We start from the raw sequence: 26,161 nt of genomic DNA on the forward strand, positions 1-26,161 counted from the left end.
AACAACCCAATTTAACGGATCAATAAGACAATAACCCACCAAAATTAAATAAAGTTCAACTCAATTTATATTATGTTACACGATAGATTGATTCATAGCAACTAATCATGTTTTAGATTATATTCCCCTGAAATCAACTAGCATATGCGGTGTGCATGGGCTAACTTAGGCTCGATTCTGTTAATTCTAAACTAACTCAAAAAATTCAAGTTAAGACATATAATTGGTATAAATAATTTTGTTGATCTTATCCAATAAATTAATAAAATATGACCCTTAAAAGTTAATTTTAATAAATATTATATATATATATGATAAATAATTTTAAACGTAAAATAATGTTACATAATAAAAAATACTAATTAAAGTATAAAAGTACAAGATTTTATTTCTAATTTCATCATAAAAAAAGATATGCTTTACTTATATAAAATAACAGGTTAAGTTGAATAGTTGACCTAAAACATAACTTAAATTCAATTCGAAAATAGTATTGAACAAAAATGATTTCAATTTATAATGAAAATTTTAGGTCAGGCCAGAATTTATACACCTTAATAACGGGCTTTAGTTGGAGGACCATGTCTCCTAAAATATTTTATAAAAATATTAGTAAAATATTGCAAAGGGAAAAAGTAGTACAATTGATTGAAACTAGATTGTATTTGGGCTGGGACGTGAGGTCCAAACTCGTTTCGAGGGCCACGTCCGACTTGTATAGAAGTCGAGGTGCCATCGTCCGAGTTCCTCGTGAGGAGGTGGGAGTGGTACCTACAAGAGATTTTGATGCCTAAGTTAGCAAAAGATTTAGGCAGATTTTTAGTAGATTGGGTTTTATGGAGGTTTGCATTGGCGAGTATCATTGTGATCACAACGGTATTATCGTGACCAGGCGTCATGCCTTGAGCGTCTTCTTTGGTGAATGAAATTGTAGGCAAATCGGGAACGTTGCGGTCTCCACCAACCTGGTAGACTTCCTTGAGATGCCTTTTATGCGAAGACTTAGTTACTCACCTTCCTGCAAATCTTCTATTTATCATGTGTATGTGCTTATCAGGGATTTGCGGTGGCTAATCTCATCGACCTCCGTCTTCATCACCTTTTTTCCTTCTTTTTGGATCATTTGTCCTTTCGCGAGGTACCTCTTTAATCGATCTTCTTTGGCCAGTTTTTCTATCATATTTTTCAGATCATAGCAATAATTGGTAGAATGTCCATATAATTTGTGAGACTCACAATATTCCGTCCGACTTCCGACTTTCTTGTGCTTGATAGGGCAAGGAGGTAAAAATTTTTCAGTGTGGCAGGTCTCTCTATAGACATCAACAAGAGAAACTCAGAGGGCGTGTAGTTGTGGTATCTTTGAGATTTCTCCGAGTTGTACTCCTTCTTTTTCTTTGTCTCCTTTTTTCTTATCCCGAGCTTGGTAGGGAGGGTTTGACTTTGGGACTGATTTTTTAAGTCGAAAGTTCTCTTTCATGTTGATATACTTCTCTGTCTGCTCTTGCACTTCATACAGAAAAGTCGGGTGCCGTTTGGATATAAATTGGGAGAACGGCCCTTCTCTAAAAGCCAATAACCAACCTCATTATCATTGCTTCAGGAGGTAAGTGTTGTATTTTCAAGCAAACTTTATTGAATATTTCTATATATTCTTGGAGTATTTCTCCGACCTCTTGTTTAACCCCAAGTAGACTTTGAACATATTTGACTTTATTCTTCTGAATTGAAAATTGGATAAGAAACTTTCTTGCCAGGTCATTAAAGTAAGTCACTGACTTAGGCGGTAAGTTATCAAACCATTTCATCACTGCCTTGGTCAGTGTTGTCGGAAAGGCCTTATAGCGAGTTACATCGGATGCATCAGCCAGGTACATTCAACTTTTGAAGTTGCTAAGGTTGTGTCTGGAGTCGATAGTTCCGTTGTAAAGATCTATGTCGGGGGCTTTTAAAGTTTCTAGGGACTCTAGCTCGCATGATTTCCTCAACAAACGGATCTTCTCCTTCAAGAGGAATTTTTTCCCAATTAGCCTGATTGGTCTGACTTCTAAGATTGGCCTCTAGTCCGAGAGCTTTTTCTCTAACTCTCTTCATCGTCATACCTCTTTTCATAATTCTCTTTTTGCTTCTTGTTGTCGTTCGTCCTCTTGCTCGAGTTGTTCTAACCGACTACATGTCCGAGTTTAAGTCCCAATATCTCTGTGGGATGAGGGGTTCTTCATCTTTAGGTGGGTAGATCTCTGAGTAAATCCACCGTGGTGGCGGGATCCCTGATGTACCTTCCCCGTGGGTGGTGTTTGTTCTTTCCCGTGGTAGAGGTAATGCAAGTGCTCGATCATCATTGCGAGGCTCTGGTTCCGATTCGAATGCTGTATGACCGTTCTCAAATTGATTGTTCGTTATGCGTAGGTGTAGACTTCTAGGTTTTCAGCAACAACGCTAATGTTCTAGTGGTAACTTGAAACTGTATTGTATTTAGACAGGGACGTAAGGTCCAGACTCCTTCTAAGGGCCGTGTCTGACTAGTATAAACGCCGAATTGCCGCCATCCGAGTTCCTCATGAGGAGGTGGGGGCTGATACCTACAAGAGACTCAGATGCCTAATTGAGCAAAGGTTTTTGGTAGATTTTTAATAGATTGAGTTCTGAATATATTTGAGAGTATCAGTATATTTATAGTAGAACGTTGAATCATCTTTTAGAGTAGTTCCACATTTATTGGTGGATAACTGTTCCCATTTTCTAAGGAAGTTGATGATAACTTCCATCTAGAAAGGTGAAAGATATCTTAGAAGTTAGTTAATCTTTTATATAATTAGGGCTGAGCTACTGTTGTCATGCCCGACCTCATAGAGGTCCAGTAGGTAGATGAGGCCATCTTTTTGGGTGGACTTTTATTCTTATTGGGCCTAACTTTATGTTTTTTGGTTAGGGTATAACAAGTTCTATCCTCAATTTCTCCATACACTCAATATTTTTCTTTTAAATATTTCAAACATAACATCTTAGTATCATTCAGTTTCTCCATACACTCAATACTTTTTTTTTTAAATTTCAAACATAACATCTTAGTATTATATTATATTTTGTTGGTTCCTTGATTTTTTTTTTGTTTTTGCATGAAAAGAACATGCAAACATTTAATAAGTATTATAAATTTTAATATTTATTATTTTAACTATAACTTTTTTTATATATTTTACAATTTATATATTATAATTTTTTACAATTACAATGATAAAAAAATTAAGAAATTGATCATTTTTTAAGACAAGTAACTTGAATAAAATGATTGAAAAATAAATTTATTAGATTATAACTTTCTGAAACTGCATACTTGTTTGTAACATTTCTATAACTATGTAAACCGCTAGAGGCATCAACAAAATTGTTATAGGTTGTAACGGTTTCTAAAGGATGTGCAACACACATAAAACGCTGTTGGCTGTAGCGATTTAGGTACAAATAGGAGGTAGATAAAAATTGCTGGAGGCTATCGCGGTTTACGTGAAGGTTGGCTATAAGACCGCAAAAGCCAACCGCGAATCCTTCATTTGGTGTGAAAAAGGCATTTTGTTAGAGAGAGAGAATTCTTGAGAGAAGAAAGAGGTGGCTGAAAGAGGATTTGAATTTTTTGGAGTGTGCATATTCAAGTAGGATCATGGTAGATGAAGATCGGTGTTGCCCATGTTGTCGAAGACATCATTAAAGAGGTTAGTTTGTTTTCTTTTTAGTATTGAAGTTTGGAATATAAAATCTAGTATTTAGGGTATAGAAATTAGAATATATAATTTAAGATTTATAGTTTAGTATTTAAAATTTAAAATTTAAATTTTAAAATTTATGATTTTAAATTTTAAATGGAGACTAAAAAATTAAAAAAATGGACGCATTTATTACTTGTTCTAAAATGCGTTAATATTCATTCTATTTTTGTATTTAGACAATTATATATATTAAATATTTAATTAACGTATATATTGAATCGAATTAGTACATTTGTAGTAAAAATTTTAAGTCACTTAAAATTTAAAAAATATCATTTAAAATATTTTATAATTTTTTTATATATAATTATTTATTTATTATCATATTAATAACAAATTTAAAAATAATTATATTTATGTATTTTATTTTAATATAATATTATTATATAATTTTTATGTTAAAATTTTTTTCACCAAAGTTTTCTTCGAACTCTGTCGTTCCACCTAACTGCTACAATGAAATAAACAAAATGTTTATTGGTCAATCCGATTATAATAGGTACGAATCATCATTAAGTGAAAAAAGCAAGGTTCTGAAAACCGGACCGGATCGGCCGGTCGGACCGGTTCAACCGGGAATCGGCGACGCAAGCGGTCCGGTCCTCTCCCTATAACCGCTTGGGAAATAACCGTCTAAAAATCGGCGAACCGGTCGAGAACCGGCCGGTTGGGCCGGACCGGTAACCGGCCGGTTCTCTTAAAACGAAGTCGTTTTTTACTTAAAAAAAAAAAAATCCGATAACACTCGTTCTCCACCCCCCTTTCCCCATTCACTCAGATTCACCTAATCACCTCACAACTCACTCCAAGGACTCCATCATCGCCGAACCCTAGCCCTAGGAATCCCGAACCGTAGCCCTCCATCGCCGTTCAGAGGTCGTCAACGCCGCCGCCGTTCAGAGGTCGTCAGCGCCGCCGCCGTCCCAAGTCCTCAGGAACCCAGTAAGTCAGCAGGTCTCTTCATCTTCGCTGGCTTCTCGAACCAGGTAAGTGCTCCTCGTCTTCATCTTCTTTGAGCTTCTTCTTCAATTTTTGATCCATATTGTTTCAATTCTTCTTGGGTCTTGGTTTGAAGTTTGGTTCTTCTTCTTCTTTGGTCTTCAGTCTTCGTTTTTCGGACTTCAGTCTTCGTTCTTCGTTCTTTATTCTTCGGTCTTCCTTGTATGTATGGTTCTGATTGCTGTGGAAATTCGTTCTTTGTTCTTCAATTCCTTGTATCTATGTTCTTCCTTGTATGTATGTTTGGATTGGTTGCTAATGCTGAAAACTGTCTCTGTTATGTGATTTGTATCCAGAACACCTAATAGGCTAATATTGCTGTTTTAGTATTTTGCTGTTTTGTAATTCTACCTGTTACTCTGTTTTGGTCTAGAACACCTAATATGCTAGACAATTGTAACTGTTACTCTGTTTTGGTCCAGAACACCTAATATGTTGAAAACTTACTCTATTATGTAACTGTTACTCTGTTTTAGTATTTTGTTGTTTTGTTAATGCTGTAAACTTGTAATGTTTTGCAATATTGTTGAATGCTGTAGGCAGAATTTAGATATGGTCTTGTTAATTTCATATCTGTTTTTAATGCTGAAAACTTACTCTTCTTGGGTCATGGCTCCTGTTTTTAATTGCTGATGGCTCCTACTTTAGGTTAAGAATATGGTTAATCCTTGTGTTGTGGCTCCTATTTTTAATTGCTGATGGCTCCTAACTTGTTATTGTTCATTGTGTTGTGGGGCTATTTTTAATTTCATATATGTTTTTCATTGTGTTGTAGTTGCTGGTTTTGCTTTGATTTGTAGTTGCTGGGTGAATGTTTAGTGTTTTGTAATTGCTGGCTTTGTTTTCTAATTGTTGGTTTTGCTGATGGCTCCTAATTTTTTTGTTCAAATTTGCTAATGGCTTTGATGTGTAGTTGCTGGTTGTGCTGGTTTTGCTGGCTTTATTTGTAATTGTTAGGTGAAGGTTTAGTGTTTTGAATGTCTGATATTCTGATTTGTGATTTCTGAATCTGAAATTAATTAAATCATTGATTTTGTGTTGTTGAAATTGTTGATTAAAATGGATTTGTTATGCTGTTGTTGCCGTTTTTTAATTTTTAAGTATGATGTTTTTGAATTTTTGTTGAAATAGTTATTGATTTCAGGGTTTAGAGTGATTATTTGTTGCTAGTATTTAACTTTTGTTGTTGTTAAGTTCTGTTAAGTTGCTACATTCAAACGTGCATTGGCCCATTCATCTTCACTTGCAAATTGCAATAACAAAAAGCTTCTCATTTGATGATCCATTAACTACCTCATTTTCTGGTACTATTCCTTTTGTTATTGCTTTAGCTGAAGAAATTGGAGGGGCTGGATGAGGAGACATTGATGCCTCAGAAAGACACCACCACCATTAACATATCCTTGTTACTTGAAGGTTTCTTTAGCACAATAGTTGAAATCACAATCATAATTACATAATATATTTAAATAGTTATCCCAAAAAAAAAAAAAAAAAAAACTCACAAGAACATCTTGAGGTTTTGATGATTGATAAATCTTTATGTTGACATTTAATATTTGAAATTTCTTTATACTATTTAACTTGAGTTTGTATATTAATAAGATTATATGAATTTGATTGATGACATTTAATGTAGTTTTTTAAATTTGAAAACTATTTTAATATTTATATTATACTATAATTATATTTTAGGATGTTTATTTATAATTTATTTATTGTTTTATTTTAAAACGGTTTTTCCGGTTGAACCACCGGTTAGACCGGTTAGACCAGTGAACTAGTGAACCAGTAGCTAGAGCGGTTTGATGACCGGTCCGGTTTTCCGAACCTTGGAAAAAGTTTAGATTCTCAATTTTTTTTTTTTATCGAAGAGATAAAGTGTGATATTTTGTTATATATTTTATAGAATAAATAATTACCTTCGTCTTTTAAAGATTATTGGCTTTTTAAATTAATTGTTAAAAGATTCTTTTAGTTAAATTCGTCTTCTAAAAAATTTAAATTAATTGTATTAATTCTTTTATTTTTTTATTATTGGTGTTAAAATTTATTTATGTGGCATGTTAAATAATACTATAACACACATAAGAGTCCTAATTTATTATTAGTATGATAAATTTATAAAATTAGATCAAATTAAAATTTAATTGAGAGAAAAACTTAAAACATTGAAATTCTTCAATTTAAGAATGATTTTATCTTATCTCATAAATTTATCGTACTAACTGCTAATTATGACTACTAAATGTATGTTATAATATCACTTAACGTTTATTTTGATATTGTTAGCAATCAATTTTAAAAGAATTAAAATAATTAAGTTAAAGTCTTATAAATTTAATTAAAAAAATATTTTAAAACAAATTTAGAAGATGAGTCGAAAATTAATCCCACTAACTACTCATATTTTATAAGTGAGATAAAAAAAATTAAAAAATTAAAAATTATTTAATCAGAGCCATTATTCTCATCAAATCTTAGACATAGATATCTCAATCAGCAGTTAATATCTCATTCAACGGCAAACAGCTCAAAGTCGTAACTTACACTCAAGAACACACCAGAAAACCCCACACTGATTCTCGCAAGATAGACGAGTCAATGAGCCATATCAACGAAGTCGACGTGGAAGTAAGTCCGCAACTGGATTTAGAAGCAGTGATATCGTGACACGTGTACGGTAAATATCTCACACCCTCAAGTCTCGCCCCTCAATCGCTCTATAAATTCCAGTCGAGGCTTCGCCTTCAAACCCATTCTAGCGAGATTTGATCATCGTTCTAGTTATTTGTTTTGTTGCAACTTTCGCTGGTGTTTCCGATTCTTAAACTGAAAATGTCGTCTTGCTGTGGAGGAAACTGTGGGTGCGGAAGCGGCTGCAAGTGCGGCAACGGCTGTGGAGGGTAAGATATTCGTAGCATTCATTTTTTTTCTTCTTCTTTTCTTTTCTATAAAAATGGGAATTCTCGTCGAATTTTTGTTCTAGGGTGTTTCGGCTGATATTTTTGGGTACTTTTTCGTTTTTTGGCTGAATTGTTTGTAAAATTGGTTGACACTTTGGTTTTGGCTCTGAGTTTCTGAACAGGAACACCTGAACGTTTGTTTGATTTTGACGGAAATGCTGTTTTATTTATGTCTCTCTTTGTAAAAGCATGATGTTTGGTGTAAAGGGTGAATTTTGTTGGCTGCATCAACGTTTGGTTGTCATAGATATTTGTGTTTGTCCCCTTCCTTTCTTAATTTGCGCTCTCGCTCTCTCTTTGGCTGAATGATATGAGAAACCGATGTTTTGTTGTTATTTCGTCAGATCCTGATTGCTTTCAGCTCTGTCCTGCTTTAAAAATCCCTGAAGCTCCCCCAGAGGGATTTGTGAGCTTCAATTTCATGTTTAAAAATGAAGTAAATTATTTGATGAGTAAATTGGGGTCTATTTCACACACTACAAAGCATCTTCTTCCCTGGCTTTATTTCTAAAATCTCAGCTTACAGGAATTCACCCATTAAGTAGCGTACCGCGAATAATTCGTGCATACTACCAATTCATCAGCGTAGCGGAAAGTCGTATTTATATTTTCCACTTTTACATATGGTCGTACTGTGTATCGTTCGTGTACCGGAGCGAATTGCATGCCATGTAACTGTGACAAGAACAGCAGAAGTAATTTTATTTTTATTCACATGATGTTTGCATGTGCAGCTGCAAGATGTACCCAGATTTGAGCTACACCGAGAGCAGCAGCACAACAGAGTCATTGGTGATGGGAGTAGCACCTGCCAAGGCCCAATTCGAGGGTGCTGAAATGGGTGTTCCAGCTGAGAACGATGCCTGTAAGTGTGGGCCAAACTGCAGCTGCAACCCATGCACCTGCAAGTGAAGAGACCACACGCTCACACGCACAGCAGAAGCAGAGATCCTTTTAGTTAAATAATAATAATAATAATAATAATAATAATAATCATAATAATGATATCTAGTAGTGTTATTATGTGTATGTGTTACTGGTTTTGTGTACACTCTTCTGGTGGAGTGTTTAAAGAAAAAACACTCCCCGTTTTGGAGTGCTTAGAATAAAGTGGCCTGTGTCTTGCTGCATCCTTGAACTTTAGCTTGGGTGTATCTAGCCATGGGTGCTTTGTTTCTTTGTTGCTTTCTTTGCTTTCTGTATAAACTTCAGCTAAACCTGAATCGTCCATCTCTGCTGGTTAATGAAATGATATTAAAGAATTATCGGAAGAAGCTTGTTTTGGTGTATTTTATTTTTCTTTATTTTATCTTTTTAAATTCGGTTTTCTTATATGGGTTGAACTTGTTCTCTTATAGTTAGAGCATAAGATTCTAACAATTTCTTATTTTTCTTTATGTTTCGGGTGGTATTGAATTGATTTAATTTCCAAAAACAAAAAAGATTTTGTGGGAGAGTATTTACTCTTTTATCTATTTTATTTTAGATATAGTATACTAATATAGACTTATCTTTTGACTCCTAAGAAAATAAATGGTTCTTATTTGGGCATCGTTCTTGTCAAATGCATATTAGGAATTTACAGTTGATCGTCGTTGCCTTCCTTCTTGATTGATGGATGGGTATACAATTCCCAAGTTATGTATATTTGTATTAACAAAAATGTTATTTGAATATCAAAATAAATTATTAATATAAAATATATATTAAAAATAATATTAAATAACATATATATTTATATAAATATATAGTAATTAATTTTAATATATAAATTATATTATATATATACTAAAATTATCAAATTAATTATTTATATAAAATATATTTTAAAATATAAAATATATATTATAAATAAATTAAATATTATATATTTATATATACTTATACACAGATTTGATTAATTTTTTATATATTTATATTTTTTTAATCAGCCTTTTCATTTTTTTTTACTCGGTGTTCTTGGTTTATTTAGCTGTTTTATTACACTTTTTTTATGAGATAATCAAGTAGTCATAAGATTTTTATATATTCGAATTTTCTATCATCAATATATCTTTTTTTTCCTTGCTTTCATTCCTTTATTTTTTACATGTATATTTTTATTCTTTTATAATTTATAGTCAAATTTATTTTTATTTATTTCTATGTAATATTTCAGTTGTTACAATTCTACTATCAACATATCATAACTTGATTTTATTTGGAGTTTTAGATTGATTCTTAGAATTCAAAATACTAGAAATTTCTATCTTACCAATAGTAACCTTATAACTTGATTTAATCTAAAAGTTAGGAATTACTTAAATTAGATGCTAACAATATTTTGTCGCATACAAATCTAAAAAATTGATAAGCATTCTTATTTCATAAATTTTAATATATATATATGATTTAACTCTCTTTTCATACACTCTTCTACGAATTTCAATCAAAAGTATTATCTAATTAAAGTAGTTATCGTTGACATTTATTCTGAAGGATGTTTCGTCTAATCACTAATTATTTTTAGGCTAATTTATTGTGGTATTCAAAAGTTATTTTTGAAACTTAAGATGTTTTGTAATAGAATAGAAAAAAGATTCAAAGCAACGTCTTTGTTCTATAGTCATTTAAAATCAAATGCAGTTAATGTTCAAACTGATGGTCAATCTAGGAGTGACCTTGAATTTGAGACAAAACTGATCAAATAAAGACAATGACAAAGACTTGGTGAACAAATCAGCTACGTGGTTCTAGCCTTCAAATCGAAATATGAACTATATGTAGTTTGAGATTAACCCGATCCATTACTAGATGAAGGTTGAGCTCGAAGTGCTTTGTCTTGCTGTATACCATCGGATTTGCGACCAAAAATACTGCACTAATATTATCACAATGCATTGTAGAAGGGTTGGTCGCTGGAACATGCAATTTAGAGAGGAGATTTTCCAACCAAATGAGTTTGGAATCTATAGGTGTGGGGCCTCTATATTCGGCTTTAGCATTGCTTCTGCTCACAACTTGCTTTCTACTTGATCACGAGAGTAGGTTGTCACCAAAAGACACCATAACCACAAGTGTCGTGTCTATCATCAATGTCCAAACCTCAACCTAAATCAAAGAAAACAGAGTCTCAAATTAGTACTAGGATAAAAGATAAGTCCATAAGTCATAGTTCCAGCTACTTTTTTCATTAACTTACTTTTTTCATTGAGAAAGCTACATCAGGTTGGGTAAATGTAGCATATTGCTAGGACCCAACTATAAATCTATAAAAGATGGATTTTCGAAAGTCTCACCACCAAAGGCTGTTAGTTTGAGTGTAGTTACCATTTGTGTAGTACTGGTTTACAGCCTTGCATGTTAGCTTTATGTAATAAATTTGAAATGTATTTGCTTTGTGAAAGGTGGTAATAACCTGAGGGCAATTTCACAGCTTCTATATCTAGAACCTGATGCGTGAGCATCTTTTCAATCTTTTTTTAGTGAATTTGCATTCAAATTATTGAGTTTAATCAAGATTTAAATATCTTTTAGCCACTATGGATGCTACTTTGAGTTGTGTGTAATTTTATTTATTTCAGGTAGCATTTAGATGGATTTGACGGAATTTTGTAGCAGAAAAGAAAGAAAGCGAATGATGCTGTCAACCCCGACCTCCTTGTACTCAAACAAGAATAAATTGGGATACAAAAGTCCAATTGACGTGATTTGAGCGATATTGGAAAGTTAACTTTTAGGGCTTTCCAACGATGTATAATAGTGCACACTTCTTCTCCAGAAATCTCTGCCTCCTCCACGCTGAACTTGGCTGCCAAGTTCAGCGTGGACTTGAAAACTCTAAGGGAAATCACACCATCTCTCCACGTTGAACTTGGGATTTCCCAAGTTCAACGTGGATTCAAAAGAAAGCACAAGTAACAAACTGTATCATCCACGCTGAACTTGATATTTTCCAAGTTCAGTGTGGACTCAAGGGACGCACCAAATTAAAGGAGACACTGCCTCATCCACGCTGAATTTGAGAATTTCCAAGTTCAGCGTGAATCCTAATAACCCAAGTGGTCTCCAGACACGCATATAAGGCTGCGCATGAAGCTTAATTAATTTTGATTGAATTTTTATTTCATTTTAAAATAGGAAAGGATATTATTTAGTTTTAGGAATTATAATTTACATTAATTAGGATTAGATACAAAAAGGGAAAAGAATCAGTCCTTCGGATCTCTTCTCTTGAACTTCATTCCGCAATTTACAGTTTACCAGAATCCTTATTTTCTCTCTAAACCATGAGCAACTAAACTTTCACTGTTAAGGTTAGGAGCTCTGTCTATTGTATGGATTGATACTATTATTTTTCTATTTTAATTCATGTACTGATTTATAATTCAAGAATTATTTTCGTTCTTTATCTTATGAATTTGGGTGGAAAGGAAGTATGACCTTTGTTGTAATTGAGTTCTTGTATAACTTAAAAAAGCTCTTTACTTAAACAACAACTTGAAAACATATTCTCCTAAATTTCTAATTATCTGGATTTAACGGGATACGTGACATATAATCCTCTTATATTTGGATAATTAGAATTTCTGTGGCCTATAAATTAGAATTGAACTTCACCCTCTAATTGGAATTAAGTGACTAAAGAATTGGCGGTTAATGAATTTTAGAGGAGACTAAAAAGGTCTAAGAAATTAGGATTTAGTCACATACAGTTTGTCATAAATCTTACATGATTAAAATAGTTAGTAAGAAAAGTTAATCCGAAAGATAGATATCTCTAAAATCTTAACTGTTTTTCCATATATTATTCACAACTTGTTTACTACTTGCTATTCTGATTTTCTGATTTACTGTTTAATACTTTTGAACTCTCAAACATCATTTTTTGCTTGTCTAACTAAGTAAATTAATCAACCATTGTTGCTTAGTCCATCAATCCTCATGAGATCGATCCTCATTCACTTGAGATACTACTTGGTACGATTCGATGCACTTACCGATTAGTTTGTGGTTGTAATTTTTGCACCAGAATCCTAAACGTTTTATAAAGAATTAGTAGATATATGTCAAAGAGTATGGTTAGCTCACTTGATAAAAAAAGGTCTGTATGGACAAATGCCATAGTGAATAAAAGTGGTTAAAATTTGATTGACCTATAAATAGATGACATGTGGAGAGTAGCATGCTGGTTCTTAGTGGGTTTGATCATGTTACATTGTTAGGAATTATGGGAGGATAAAGTAGAAAATGAGCCGATTAAAATAATGTCTATATTATGTGGGCCTTTTATATAAAAGAAAAAAAAGTTCTATTATGTTGTAAAATAAATAAAAGGTGTACTAAATATAAAATAAAGATATGTAAATAGAAGATTCTAAAATTAATATTAATCAATATAATTAATTCAATAAAACTAATTTATATATCTATTAATATATATAGCAACTTATTGTAAGAGAGAAAGAAGAGAATAGTATATGAGAGAGAGTAATTATTGTTATTGCTCTGTATGTATTTGCATCAGTTCATGCCTATTTATAGGCGTACAAGAGTATTGTTAATTAATTTCATTCAGTATTGAGAAAGTAAATCCTCATCTGTGGAAAGAGTGAACTGCCCATTAAATGGGCATCCACATCATCATGCATATTTTAACACTCCCCCTTGGATGACCATTTAGGAATATGTCTCATTAAAACCTTACTAAAGAAAACCCAATGGAAAAAACTTTAGTGAAGGAAAGAGTACAATATCCTTTGTGATGGGGACTGCCTCATTAAAAACCTTGTTAAGAAAAACCCAATGGAAAAAAAACCCGACCAAGGAAAAAAGAGTATAGTCTCCCCCTCTTGCCGACATCATTTAATGTCTCGAAATCGGCGCATTCCAATCTCATGTACCAATCTTTCAAAGGAGGATTTTGGAAATAACTTTGTGAATAAATCTGCCAGATTGTCACTTGAACGGATCTGTTGGATATCAATTGTCCCTTGATTTTGAAGATCATGAGTGAAGAAGAATTTGGGAGAAATATGCTTTGTTCTATCACCTTTGATGTATCCACCCTTAAGTTGAGCAATGCATGCTGTATTATTTTCAAACAGGACAGTTAGAGCTATCTTCTGATCAATCAGTCCACATGATGACAGAATATATTGGATCACACTCCTCAGCCAAAAACACCCGCGACTAGCTTCATGTATCGCTAGTATTTTAGCATGATTAGAGGATATTGCAGCAATCGTCTATTTCGTGGACTTCCATGATATAGCTGTACCACCATATGTGAACAGGTATCCTGTTTGAGATCTCCCTTTGTGTGGATCAGACAAGTATCCAGCATCTGCATAGCCAACTAGTTGTGACTTGGATCCATATGGATAAAACAATCCCATATCAACCGTTCCATGAAGATATCGAAAGATTTGCTTGATTCCACTCCAATGTCTTCTGATTGGAGAGGAACTATACCTTGCTAGTAAATTCACCGCGAATGATATGTCAGATCGCGTATTATTAGCAAGATACATTAGCGCTCCAATGGCACTAAGATATGGTACTTCATGACCAAAAATATCTTCATTTTCTTCTTTAGGACGGAATTGATCCTTTTCCACATCCAAAGATCTTACGATCATTGGGGTACTCAAGGGATGTGACTTATTCATATAAAATCTTTTCAAGATCTTTTCCGTGTATGTTGTTTGAAGCATAAAGATCCCATTTTTTATATGCTCGATCTATAGGCCGAGACAAAATTTAGTTCTTCCAAGATCTTTCATCTCAAACTCTTCTTTTAGAGTTTTTATAATTGTTGGAATCTCTTTAGAAGTCCCAATGATATTTAAATCATCAACGTACACAGCAATTATAATGAATCCAGATGCAGATTTCTTTATGAAAATACATGGGCAAATATCATCATTCTTAAATTTGTTTTTGGCCAAATACTCAGTAAGACGATTATACCACATTCGTCCAGATTGCTTTAGACCATATAAAGATCTTTTCAATTTGACTGAGTATAACACCTGTGAATATTCATTGGATGGTTTAGATATCTTTAATCCTTCAGGGACTGTCATATAGATATCACGATCTAATGAGTCGTATAAGTAGGATGTTACCACATCCATTAAATGCATATGCACTTTATAATATGCAGATAAACTGACCAAATAATGCAATGTTGTCGCATCCACTACAGGAGAATACGTTTCTTCATAATCTATACTGGGCCTTTGTGAAAAACCTTGTGCCACAAGTCGGGCTTTATAGCGCACAACTTCATTTTTCTCATTTCGTTTTCTCACAAATACCCACCTGTATCCAACAGGTTTTACATCTTCTGGTGTATGGACTACAGGTCCGAAGACTTCACATTTTGGAAGTGAGTCTAATTCAGCCTTCATGGCTTCTTTCCATTTTGGCCAATCATTTCTTTGTCGACATTCTTCGACTGATCTTGGCTCAAGATCCTTACTTTCATGCATGATATTTAATGCCACATTATATACAAATATTTCATTGACAATTGTCTTATTTTGGGCCCATTTCTCTCCTATAAAGACATAATTTATCGAGATCTCATCATTTTCACAATTTTCAGGTACTTGAACGTCTTTTGGCATTAAAATTATATCAGAATTTTGGACAACTGCAGGTGTCTTTACTGTGTCTTTTTCAACAGGAATAGTATTTACCTCTTTTCTCTTTCGAGGATTTTTATCTTTGGAACCAACAGGCCTGCCACGCTTCTGGTGTGTATTTGCTTCAGTGGCTATTTGTCCTACTGGGACATCAATTTGAATTGGGGCATTTTTCGTCCTGCCACGCTTTTGGTGTGAATTTGCTTCAGTGGCTACTTGTCCTACTGGGACATCAATTCAAATTGGGGCATTTTTTGCTGGTATATAAGATTTGGTTATCCGCTTTGTATCAGAAAATGCATCAGGCAATTCATTTGCTATTCTTTGCAAATGTATAATCTTTTTGAACTTTTAGTTCACATTGCCCTGATCGAGGATCTAAATGCATCAACAATGATGCATTCTAATTAAGTTTCTTTTCAGGAAGCTTATTCTCTCCCCCTAATGTTGAAAATTTTGATTCATCAAAATGATAATCCGCAAACCGGGCTTTAAATACATCTCCCATTTGTATCTCAAGATACCTCACTATAGAGGGAGAATCATATCCAACATATATCTCCAATTTTCTTTGGGGTCCCATTTTGGTGCGATTAGGTGGTGCAATGGAAACATATATTGCACACCCAAATATTCTTAAATGGGTAACATTTGGCTACTGGCCAAAAGCTAATTGCATAGGAGATAACTGATGGTAACTCGTTGGCCTCAAACGAATAAGTGATGCGGCATGTAAAATAGCATGTCTCCAAACCGAGGTTGGGAGATTTGTTCTAATAAGTAAGGGTCTAGCAATTAATTGGAGGCGCTTTGATTCTGCTAACCCATTTTGTGTGTGAACATAAGCTACTGGATGTTTAACACTTATTCCATTAGTCATACAATAAGCATCAAAATCTTGGGAAGTAAATTCACCAGCATTATCAAGACAAATTGCTTTGATTGGATTTTCTGGAAATTGTGCTTTTAATCGAATAATTTGAGCCAGTAATCTCGCAAACGCCAGGTTGCGAGAAGATAATAAGCACATATGTGACCATCTCGAAGATGCGTCTATCAGGACCATAAAATATCAAAAAGATCCACATGGTGGATGAATAGGTCCACATATATCACCTTGAATCCTTTCTAGAAATTCAGGAGACTCAAATCCAATCTTTACTAGTGATAGCCTTAAAATTAACTTTCCTTGAGAACATGCAGTACAACAAAATTCACTAGATTTAAGAATCTTCTGGTTCTTTAGTGAATGTCCATGAAAGTTTTCAATAATTCTGCTCATCATGGTTGTTCCCGAATGACCCAATCGGTCGTGCCAAGTTATGAATTCATTTGGGCTAGTAAACTTCTGGTTTACAGTGGCATGTGATTCAATTGCACTAATCTTGGTATAATACAACCCAAATGAAGTGAGGGTAACTTTTCTAATATAACCTTTTTATTTAAATCATGAGTTGTGATATATAAATACTCATGATTTTCCTCATTCATTGTTTCAATATGATATCCATTTCGGCGAATATCTTTGAAACTCAACAAGTTCCTTAGAGACTTGGTAGACAATGGTGCGTTATTTATTATAAATTTTGTTCCTCCAAGAAACAAAATTATAGCTCAGAGCCTTCTATCATATTGTCAGAGCCAATAACAGTATTAATATATTCATCTTTTGGCATAAGATAGGTAAAATATATACTTTTAAGAATAGTGTGCGAACTTACACTATCCGCAAGGCAAATATTTTCAGAATATGTCCTTGCCATTTTTCTTCAAAAACAAATGATAATAATAATAAATGAGTAGAAGTACATGCACAGTAAAATTATTCATATGAATACTTAACAAACACATACACATATCAAACAATTCTATCATTGATCAAATAACCAATATTTCCTTCAAGATCCTCAAAGAAATTAGATACATCATAATGAGTGGTGGAATTTTCACATTTAAAACAAAATTTGTTTCCTTTCCTTTGTCATCCTTTTTCAAGGATGCTTGATAAAGATCAACTAGGTGCCTTGGGGTATGACAGGTACGTGACCAATGGCTCTTTCCACCACAACGGAAGTATTTATCCTCAATTGATATACTTTGCCCATTGTTTCTTTCTTTATCACACTTCTGGTGAAATCTTTTCTTGTGAACATAATTTCTTTTCCTTCCATAATTTTTCTTGTTATCAAAATCTTGCCATTTACCTCTTCTGGGTTAATGATTTGCCGCATTTACTTCAGGAAATGGGACGGCGCCAGCTGGGCGCGCTTCGTGATTTTTTAAGAGCAACTCATTGTTGCGTTCAGCAACAAGAAGGCAAGAAATTAACTCAGAATATTTTTTAAATCCTTTTTCTCGATACTGCTGCTGCAGGAGCACATTCGAGGCATGGAAGGTTGAGAAAGTTTTCTCCAACATATCATGATCAGTTATCTTTTCCTCACATAATTTCATTCATGAGGTGATTCGAAATATTACAGAATTATATTCATTTATGGATTTAAAATTCTGCAGACGCAAGTGCGTCCATTCATATCAGGCTTGAGGAAGTATCACCATTTTTTTATGATTGTACCTTTCTTCAAGGTCTTTCCAAAGATCTATAGGATCTTTTAATGTGAGATATTTATTTTTCAATCCTTCGTCAAGATGGCGACGAAGAAAAATCATGGCTTTGGCTTTATCCTTCTGGGATGCATTATTTTCAGCCTTAATGGTATCTCCAAGATCCATTGAATCAAGATGAATTTCAGCATCTAGTATCCATGATAAATAATTGTTTCCAGATTAAAAAATATTAAATTCAAAATGAGAGAGTTTTGCCATAATAAAAATTTGTTATTTGGAGTCTTCCTAAAATTTCGTTATAGTTTCGTGCTGATAACGTGTTGTAAAATAAATAAAAGGTGTACTAAATATAAAATAAAGATATGTAAATAGAAGATTCTAATATTAATATTAGTCAATATAATTAATTCAATAAAACTAATTTATATATATCTATTAATATATATAGCAACTTATTGTAAGAGAAAAAGAAGAGAATAGTATATAAGAGAGAGTAATTATTGTTATTACTGTGTATGTATTTGCATCAGTTCACGCCTATTTATAGGCGTACAAGAGTAGTGTTAATTAATTTCATTCAGTATTGAGAAAGTAAATCCTCATCTGTGGAAAGAGTGAACCGCCCATTAAATGGGCATCTACATCATCATGCATATCTTAACATATTAGTATTTTTTGAGTGGATAATACTAAAAACTGAAAATCCATTATAATATAAAGCTCTTTAGTTATTAATCTATTATCTATTATCTATTATATATTATTAATTTTACAACAAAAATATGTTATATGTTACTCTTTTATTATAATTAAAATTCAATCTTTTTCTCCAAAATTAGAGGATTCTCTCATCTCTAAAGATTCAATTATTTAAAAAATTAATTTTTAAAGGAAGAGATATAAAAATTAATTAATAGTTATATTAGTAGTTATAAAATTAACTCAAAATTAATTTTTTTAAATAATTGAATCTTTATTATAATTAATTAATTTTTAATCACAATATTAGTATTCTCTCCAAATTATATATAATAAATATTTAAAGAAAGAAATGTGAAAATAGAAATTATAAAAATAAATGGTAAAAATTTAAAATTAAAAAAGATAAAAAAATATACATATAATAATAATAATAATAATAATAATAATAATAATAATAATAATAATAATAATAACATATTTTTTATGTAAATAATATTACATGATTATTTTAATGATATTTAATTATAAATTTAATATATTCTTTATAGTTTTATGAATTTATTTGAATTATATTATTTTGTTAATTTAATTTTTGTAGAACACAAATATAAAGAGAAATAAAAAATGAGGTAGAAAATAGAGAGAAAGATAAAGAAAAAGGAGAGAGAGAGAATTTGTTAATTTAAAAAAATATATTTTAATTGTAATAAAAGAATATTTTGTGATATATTTTGGTTTGTCAAATAGTAATATAAAATATAAATTATAAATTATAAATTATAAATTATATATAGAGTGGAAGGATAGAAAGAAATAGAGAAGGGGAGAGAGGTAGATGAGAGGATAGAAGAAGAACGTTTATTAATTTTTGAAGAAAATAGTTTATCTCAATTTTAATAAGAGAATGTCATGTGATATATTTTGATTATTAAATTAGTAATATAATTAAAATTAAAATTAGAGAATATGATATTGTACATTTTGATTGTCAAATTTGTAATTAGTCATTGATAATGATATATAAGAGAAATAAAATAGATGAAAAAATAAGAGAGATAGAGTGAAAAAGAGAGAAAGAGATAACATTCTAATTTTGGAGAAAAAGATTAAATTTCAATTGTAATGAGAGAATGACATGTAACACATTTTAGTTGTAAAATTACTAATATATAATAAATAATAGATAATAGATTCATAATTAAAAAGCTTTTATTGACCCAACATTATAATAAATTTTTCGTTTTTAGTGTTATCCACTCAAAAAATATTAATAGATTTTTTTTCTTCACATAAAAGGCTCATGTAATATAGACATAATTTTAGTCAACTTATTTTCTACTTTATGTAATCTCAAGCATATAACGTGATTAAACCCACTAATAACCTACATGATACTCTCTATATATATTATGTGTTTATAAGTTAGTTAAATCTTAGTCATTTTTTGCCACTATAACTTTGGCCACCAAAAAACTCTCCTTGATAAAATCCTACACTAATAATTCAATAGCTTGTGTTCAACACCCACTTTTTTTCAAATTTATTCTGAAACTTTTTTTCCTGGTAGCAATCTCACCAAACATAGAAGAATATGGAAACTTATTCTCATCAAAGAAAACATGCCTAATAATAAAGATTTTTCCAATACCTTATGATTGGGGAATAGCCTAAAAAGACAAAAAAGGTTGAGACTTATATTCCAATTTGTTTATGTGTATAAGGCTTCAAATAAGGATAGCAAGTGCATCCAAAAATTCTAAAAAATGTATAATCAGGAACACAATGATGAAGGAGCTCAAAGGGAGATTTATTGGATGTATTAGGGGATGGCAGCCGATTAATAATATATAAGTCTGACAAGAAGGCAACGCCCCAATGTTTAAGGGGGTAGAGAGGTCGAAACAGGAATTGCCAAGACAATGTCTATGATGTGGTGATGTTTGCATTTGGCTCTATTATTTTGTTAGTGAGTATAAGGATAAGAATAACGATGATGAGTAATTCCATGGTTAGCTAAGAAAGAGGTGAAGGCAGATAAGAGATATTCTCTTCCATGATTAGTTTGTAGAGCTTTAATACGAAGACCATTGAAGTTTTCCATCAAATATTTTAATTGAATAAAAGTTGTAAACACTTGTGACTTAGTATGAAGTAGAAAAGTGCAAGTATAACCAGTGTAAGCATCCATGAAAAAGACATGATAACGAAATTCATGAAAAGATAATTTGGAGGCAGGTCCCCAAATATGACTGTAAATCATACCCATTGGAACAGTAAATTAATAAGAGTCATGTGAAAAAGGAAAATAGTGCATTTTAGCTAATTAAACAACAACTTTTACACAATAACCAGAACTAGAGCTTATAGGGATAGAAATAATGCAAGTTTTACGCACAACAGCAACCGTTTTAGGTGTTTGTGTCCAAGTCTATGATGCCTTACGCAGCATTTGTTTAGTATATGTGTCTAGCTAAGACATGGACAACTTAGAACGTGTCTTTGTTTAGTTTGTAAGACACACAAATAAGAAAAACACGAATATTCACAAATATATACAATATACATATTTTTTTGTGTCTCACTCAATTGATGAGACACGAAATGAAGCTATAGACACGGATTTCAAATTTTTTTTGGACTATTTTATCTCTATTAAGTTTTTAAAATTTTAAATATCTCTTTCTCTTTTTATAAATTCTAATTTAATTTAAGAGGATAAAATAGTCATTTTTAGTTATATAGTGTTTTTGTATTTTGCAATCAAACATTATATTAGACACTACATTAGTGTCATATCTATTATTTTCAAACACTAAACACAAACACAAATATTTTATATCTATGTCTTTAAGTGTATATGTCTTAATGTCTATGTCTCAATACATACACAAAAGAGTCTTAGATATGTATCTATTCTAGCACGAAAAACTCAAAAGATAGAAAAAGATTCGATTCTTTCAACAGCTACATTACGAAACCTATAGATTCCAACTTGAGGAGACCCTCGAAGCAGGACCTATTTGGTTGCCTGTGATTTCACATAACAAGCATCAGCGTGGAATTCAAATAAACACGAGTTATCAACTACAAATTTTTGAACACTAATAAGATTTTGAATTATATTTGGGACAAGAAGCAATTTCTTAAAATAAAACGTTTATGATTATCAAGAGAAACTAAGTTTACATACCCAACATAAAAAATACGTGTACTTGACCCATTATCTAACAAGATTTGTTCTTGACCATTATAGGATTCAGCATCCATGAAGCTTGATTGATCAGAGGTGATGTAATACGAGTCACCCATGAGTCACCCATGTCAGTGTTGGGAAAAACTCAACACAGGTTTAAAAACAAGAACCTGTCTAACAGCGGAAGCACCAAAAATAATTTTCCCACAACCTGTGCAATTAAATGGGTAACACCAAAGATACTCCAAGCAGCAAATATAATGGCAGAAATTAAATAATCAGACACCAGAATTTTAACGTGGAAAAACCCCCCAAAAGAGGGACAAAAAACCCACGGGACCTAGTCTAGAAAAATCTTCCACTGTCAGAATAATGGGTACACAAATAGTCTTCCTAGTGACACTAGGGCATCTCAACAATCAACAAAATACATCACCAAAACTGGTGAAATCAACATAAACCCTCCACAAAAGTGGGTATCTCAAATCAGGCAAAAGAGAAGGCAATACAACAAATAAGTTATATCCTAATGTTCATCTCTACACCAGGAACAACATACTAAAATTTCATAAGAAATGGAGCAAGTTTACCAAGTCAATGTGATCAAGGTTGGCTTGCCCTTTTTCCCCAAATTTCTCTTTTCCTCTTCGGCGCTGTTGTGTTTTCTTTCTTTCTTTCAAATTGAAAGAAGCCTTTCTCTCTCTCTCGTGGCTCTCAGCCACTTCCTTTTTATTTTATTGTTTTTCTTTTTTTTTTTAAAACTTGTGGGCCCCACTTAGTTTGGAGACCCACCAACAAATCTCCCCCTCACCAACTAAGTGGGAATAGGCTGCTCTACCAAGCCCGCCTTCTCTTTGCAGGAATCAAACTTCACTGCAGGTAAACTCTTAGTCATCATATCTGAACCATTATCATCAGTATGGATCTTCTCAAGTGCATATGACTTCATCTCAAGCGCTTGACATATCCAACGATACCTCACCTCTATATGCTTCGATCTAGAATGAAACGTCGGATTCTTGCTGAGATGGATAGCACTCTGACTGTCACAAAATAACACAAACTTCTCTTGATTGATGCCTAACTCTTGTAGGAATTTCTTCATCCACAAGAGTTCCTTAGAAGCTTCAACAACAGCGATGTATTCTGCCTCTGTAGTAGACAAAGCAACACATTTCTGAAGTCGAGATTGCCACGACACAGCTCCCCCTGCAAAAGTCATCATATAACCAGAAGTAGACTTCCTTGAATCAAGATCCCCAGCCATATCTGCATCTGTGTAACCATCCAACACAGGTTGGCCACTCCCAAAGCACAAACAAACTCTGGAAGTACCATTAAGGTATCTGAGAATCCACTTCACTGCTTGCCAGTGTTCCTTGCCAGGATTAGAGAGAAACCGACTAACAACTCCAACGGCATGAGCAATATCCGGCCTGGTGCAAACCATAGCATACATCAAACTGCCAACTGCAGATGCATATGGAATCTTCTTCATTTCCGCTTTCTCTTTCTCACTTGTAGGACATTGCTGTGAACTTAGCTTGAAATGACTAGCAAGTGGAGTACTAACAGGTTTGGAATTACTCATGCTAAACCTCTCTAAAATCTTTTCAATGTACTTCTGCTGTGACAACCACAGTTTCCCATTCTTCCTGTCACGAGTGATACTCATGCCAAGAATTTTCTTTGCAGGACCCAAATCCTTCATAGCAAAGGATCTGTTCAAGTCTTTCTTAAGACTTTCAATTTTCTTAGTGTCATGACCAACAATCAACATGTCATCAACATAAAGCAAGAGAATTATAAAATCACCATCAGAGAATTTCTTAACATAGACACAATGATTAGAAGAAGTCTTACTATACCCATGACCTTCCATGAAGGAATCAAACTTCGTGTACCACTGCCTTGGTGCTTGCTTCAACCCATATAAGCTCTTCTTCAACTTGCATACAAGGTGCTCCTTTCCTTTAACTTCGAAACCCTCTGGTTGCTCCATATAGATTTCTTTATCTATGTCACCGTGAAGGAATGCAGTCTTCACATCAAGCTGCTCAACCTCTAAATTCAAGCTAGCCGCCAATCCAAGCACAACTCGAATAGAGGACATCTTCACAACTGGAGAGAAAATCTCCTCAAAATCAATACCTTTCTTTTGCTCAAAGCCTTTCACAACCAATCGAGCTTTGTACCTTGGTCGTGAGACATTTTCATCCGCTTTCAACTTGAACACCCATTTATTCTTGAATGCTCTCTTACCCTTCGGCAACTTCACCAATTCAAAAGTGTGATTCTCATGCAAGGATTTCATTTCTTCTTGCATGGCCTTCAACCAATCTTCTTTATGCTCATCAGACATAGCCTACTGGTAGCTTTCTGGCTCCCCAGTCTCAGTGTTCATCACATACTCATGAGGAGAGTATTTTTGAGAAGGATGACGCTCTCTAGTAGATCTTCTCAATTCAGGCTCAACTAGTGGTTCAGGTAGAACTTCAACATCTGGCACCTCAGGTTGAGGTGCAGGTTCATCATGCAAATCATCACCATCATTATCAACTTGTACATCTCCCCCATCAATAGGAGGTCTAGTAGAAGGACCAGGTTCATCATCAACAGAGCGTCTAACAGTTATTGTTGGCTTATCTGTCTTCTCAAGATTTTCAATAGTTTGGTCTTCAAGAAAAATCACATCTTGGCTTCTAATTATCTTCTTGCTCACCGGATCCCATAATCTGTAACCAAAGTCTTCATGACCATAACCCATGAAGATACACTGCTTTGACTTCCCATCAAGTTTAGACCTTTCATCTCTTGGAATGTGAACAAAAGCCCTGCAGCCAAACACTCGCAAGTGACTATAGGAGACATCTTTTCCTCTCCAAACTTTCTCTGGAACTTCACCATTAAGTGGAACAGAAGGAGAAAGGTTGATCAAATCTACTGCAGTCCTCATCGCTTCACCCCAAAAGGATTTAGGCAACTTTGCATGAGAGAGCATACACCTTACTTTATCATTGATAGTGCGATTCATTCTCTCTGCAACTCCATTATGTTGAGGAGTCTTAGGAACCGTCTTCTCAAGCTTGATCCCATGTCCTTTACAATACTCTTCAAACGGACCCCTGTATTCACCACCATTATCTGCTCGAATACATTTTAATTTCCTTCCTGTTTCTCTTTCAACACTTGCATGAAAGTGTTTGAAGATACCGAGCACCTGGTCTTTAGATTTCAAAACAAAAGCCCACACTTTTCAAGAATAATCATCAATAAAAGTAACAAAATATGATGCACCACCTAGTGTCTTAGCATCCATAGTGCAAACATCAGTGTGAACTAAATCTAGAACATGTGATCTCCTATGAGGTCTAGAATTATGAAATGATACTCTAGCATGCTTTCCAACAAAACAATGAGTGCAAGTATTTAAAGTTGTACCTTTCACGGGAAGTGAGTGCTTCTTGGCCAATTCGCTTAGTCCTTTCTCACTCAAGTGACCAAGACGTATATGCCACAAATCAGAAGAGGAATCATCAGCTACATTCACATCTTCTTTGCACAACTTTGCTTGCAACCGGTAGAGAGTAGTGAGACTATTGTCTTCTCTAGCAACAATGATAGCCCCTTTGGTAATCTTGCATTTTCCACTACCAAAGGAAGTGCAATATCCCTCTTGATCCAATGCCTTCACTGAAATGAGATTGAACCGCATATCTGGTGCATGCCTAACATTCTTCAACTGCAACTTGCATCCCATGTTAGTTTCAAGCCACATATCACCCATACCAATGATATCACACACTCCTTTATCTCCCAATTTGATCTTGCCAAAATTTCCAGCAGTATAGGAAGTGAAAAATTCACGCTTCGGAGTGACATGACATGAGGCACCAGAGTCCATAATCCAAGTGGAATCATCACAGACAAGATTCACATAATTTTCATCATATGTGATAAGAACATCTTCATAAACAATAGCAGCAGTTTCTTTATCACTATCTTTACCTTTGTCTTCGTTTCTTCCCCTTGATTGTTCTCTTTTCAAGAACCTACAATACTTCTTGATATGCCCCGGCTTGCCACAATGGTGACAAATGAACTCCTTTCTTGGCTTGTACTTTCCTCTTGACTTGCTTCGACTCTCTGACCTGTCAGAACTGTGAGGTTTTCTACTTTGACTTCTCCCCTGTGACTCTAAAACAAGTGCTTCTGACTGGGAGGAGGCATTAGTCAAACCTCGCTCTCTTCTTCTGGCTTCTTCATTCAACATGCTCTCTTTAACCATTGCTAACGTCAACTTTCCTTTTGGAGCTGAGTTAGTCAGTGTCACAA

General features: G+C 33.5%; 1 protein-coding gene across 1 annotated transcript; it reads left to right on the forward strand.

Annotated features, from left to right (window-relative positions):
• The first annotated feature begins 7,413 nt into the window (after nucleotides 1-7,413).
• On the forward strand, nucleotides 7,414-9,006 carry LOC130974118 (metallothionein-like protein 2). The gene is made up of 2 exons (XM_057898870.1): nucleotides 7,414-7,672; nucleotides 8,467-9,006. Exons 1-2 carry the CDS (start codon nucleotides 7,605-7,607, stop codon nucleotides 8,642-8,644), a joined length of 246 nt encoding a protein of 81 aa, XP_057754853.1. The 5' UTR covers nucleotides 7,414-7,604; the 3' UTR covers nucleotides 8,645-9,006.
• The last annotated feature ends 17,155 nt before the right edge of the window (nucleotides 9,007-26,161 follow it).

This window comes from Arachis stenosperma, chromosome 4 (genome assembly GCF_014773155.1).
Source record: "Arachis stenosperma cultivar V10309 chromosome 4, arast.V10309.gnm1.PFL2, whole genome shotgun sequence".
Classification (NCBI taxonomy): domain Eukaryota; kingdom Viridiplantae; phylum Streptophyta; class Magnoliopsida; order Fabales; family Fabaceae; genus Arachis; species Arachis stenosperma.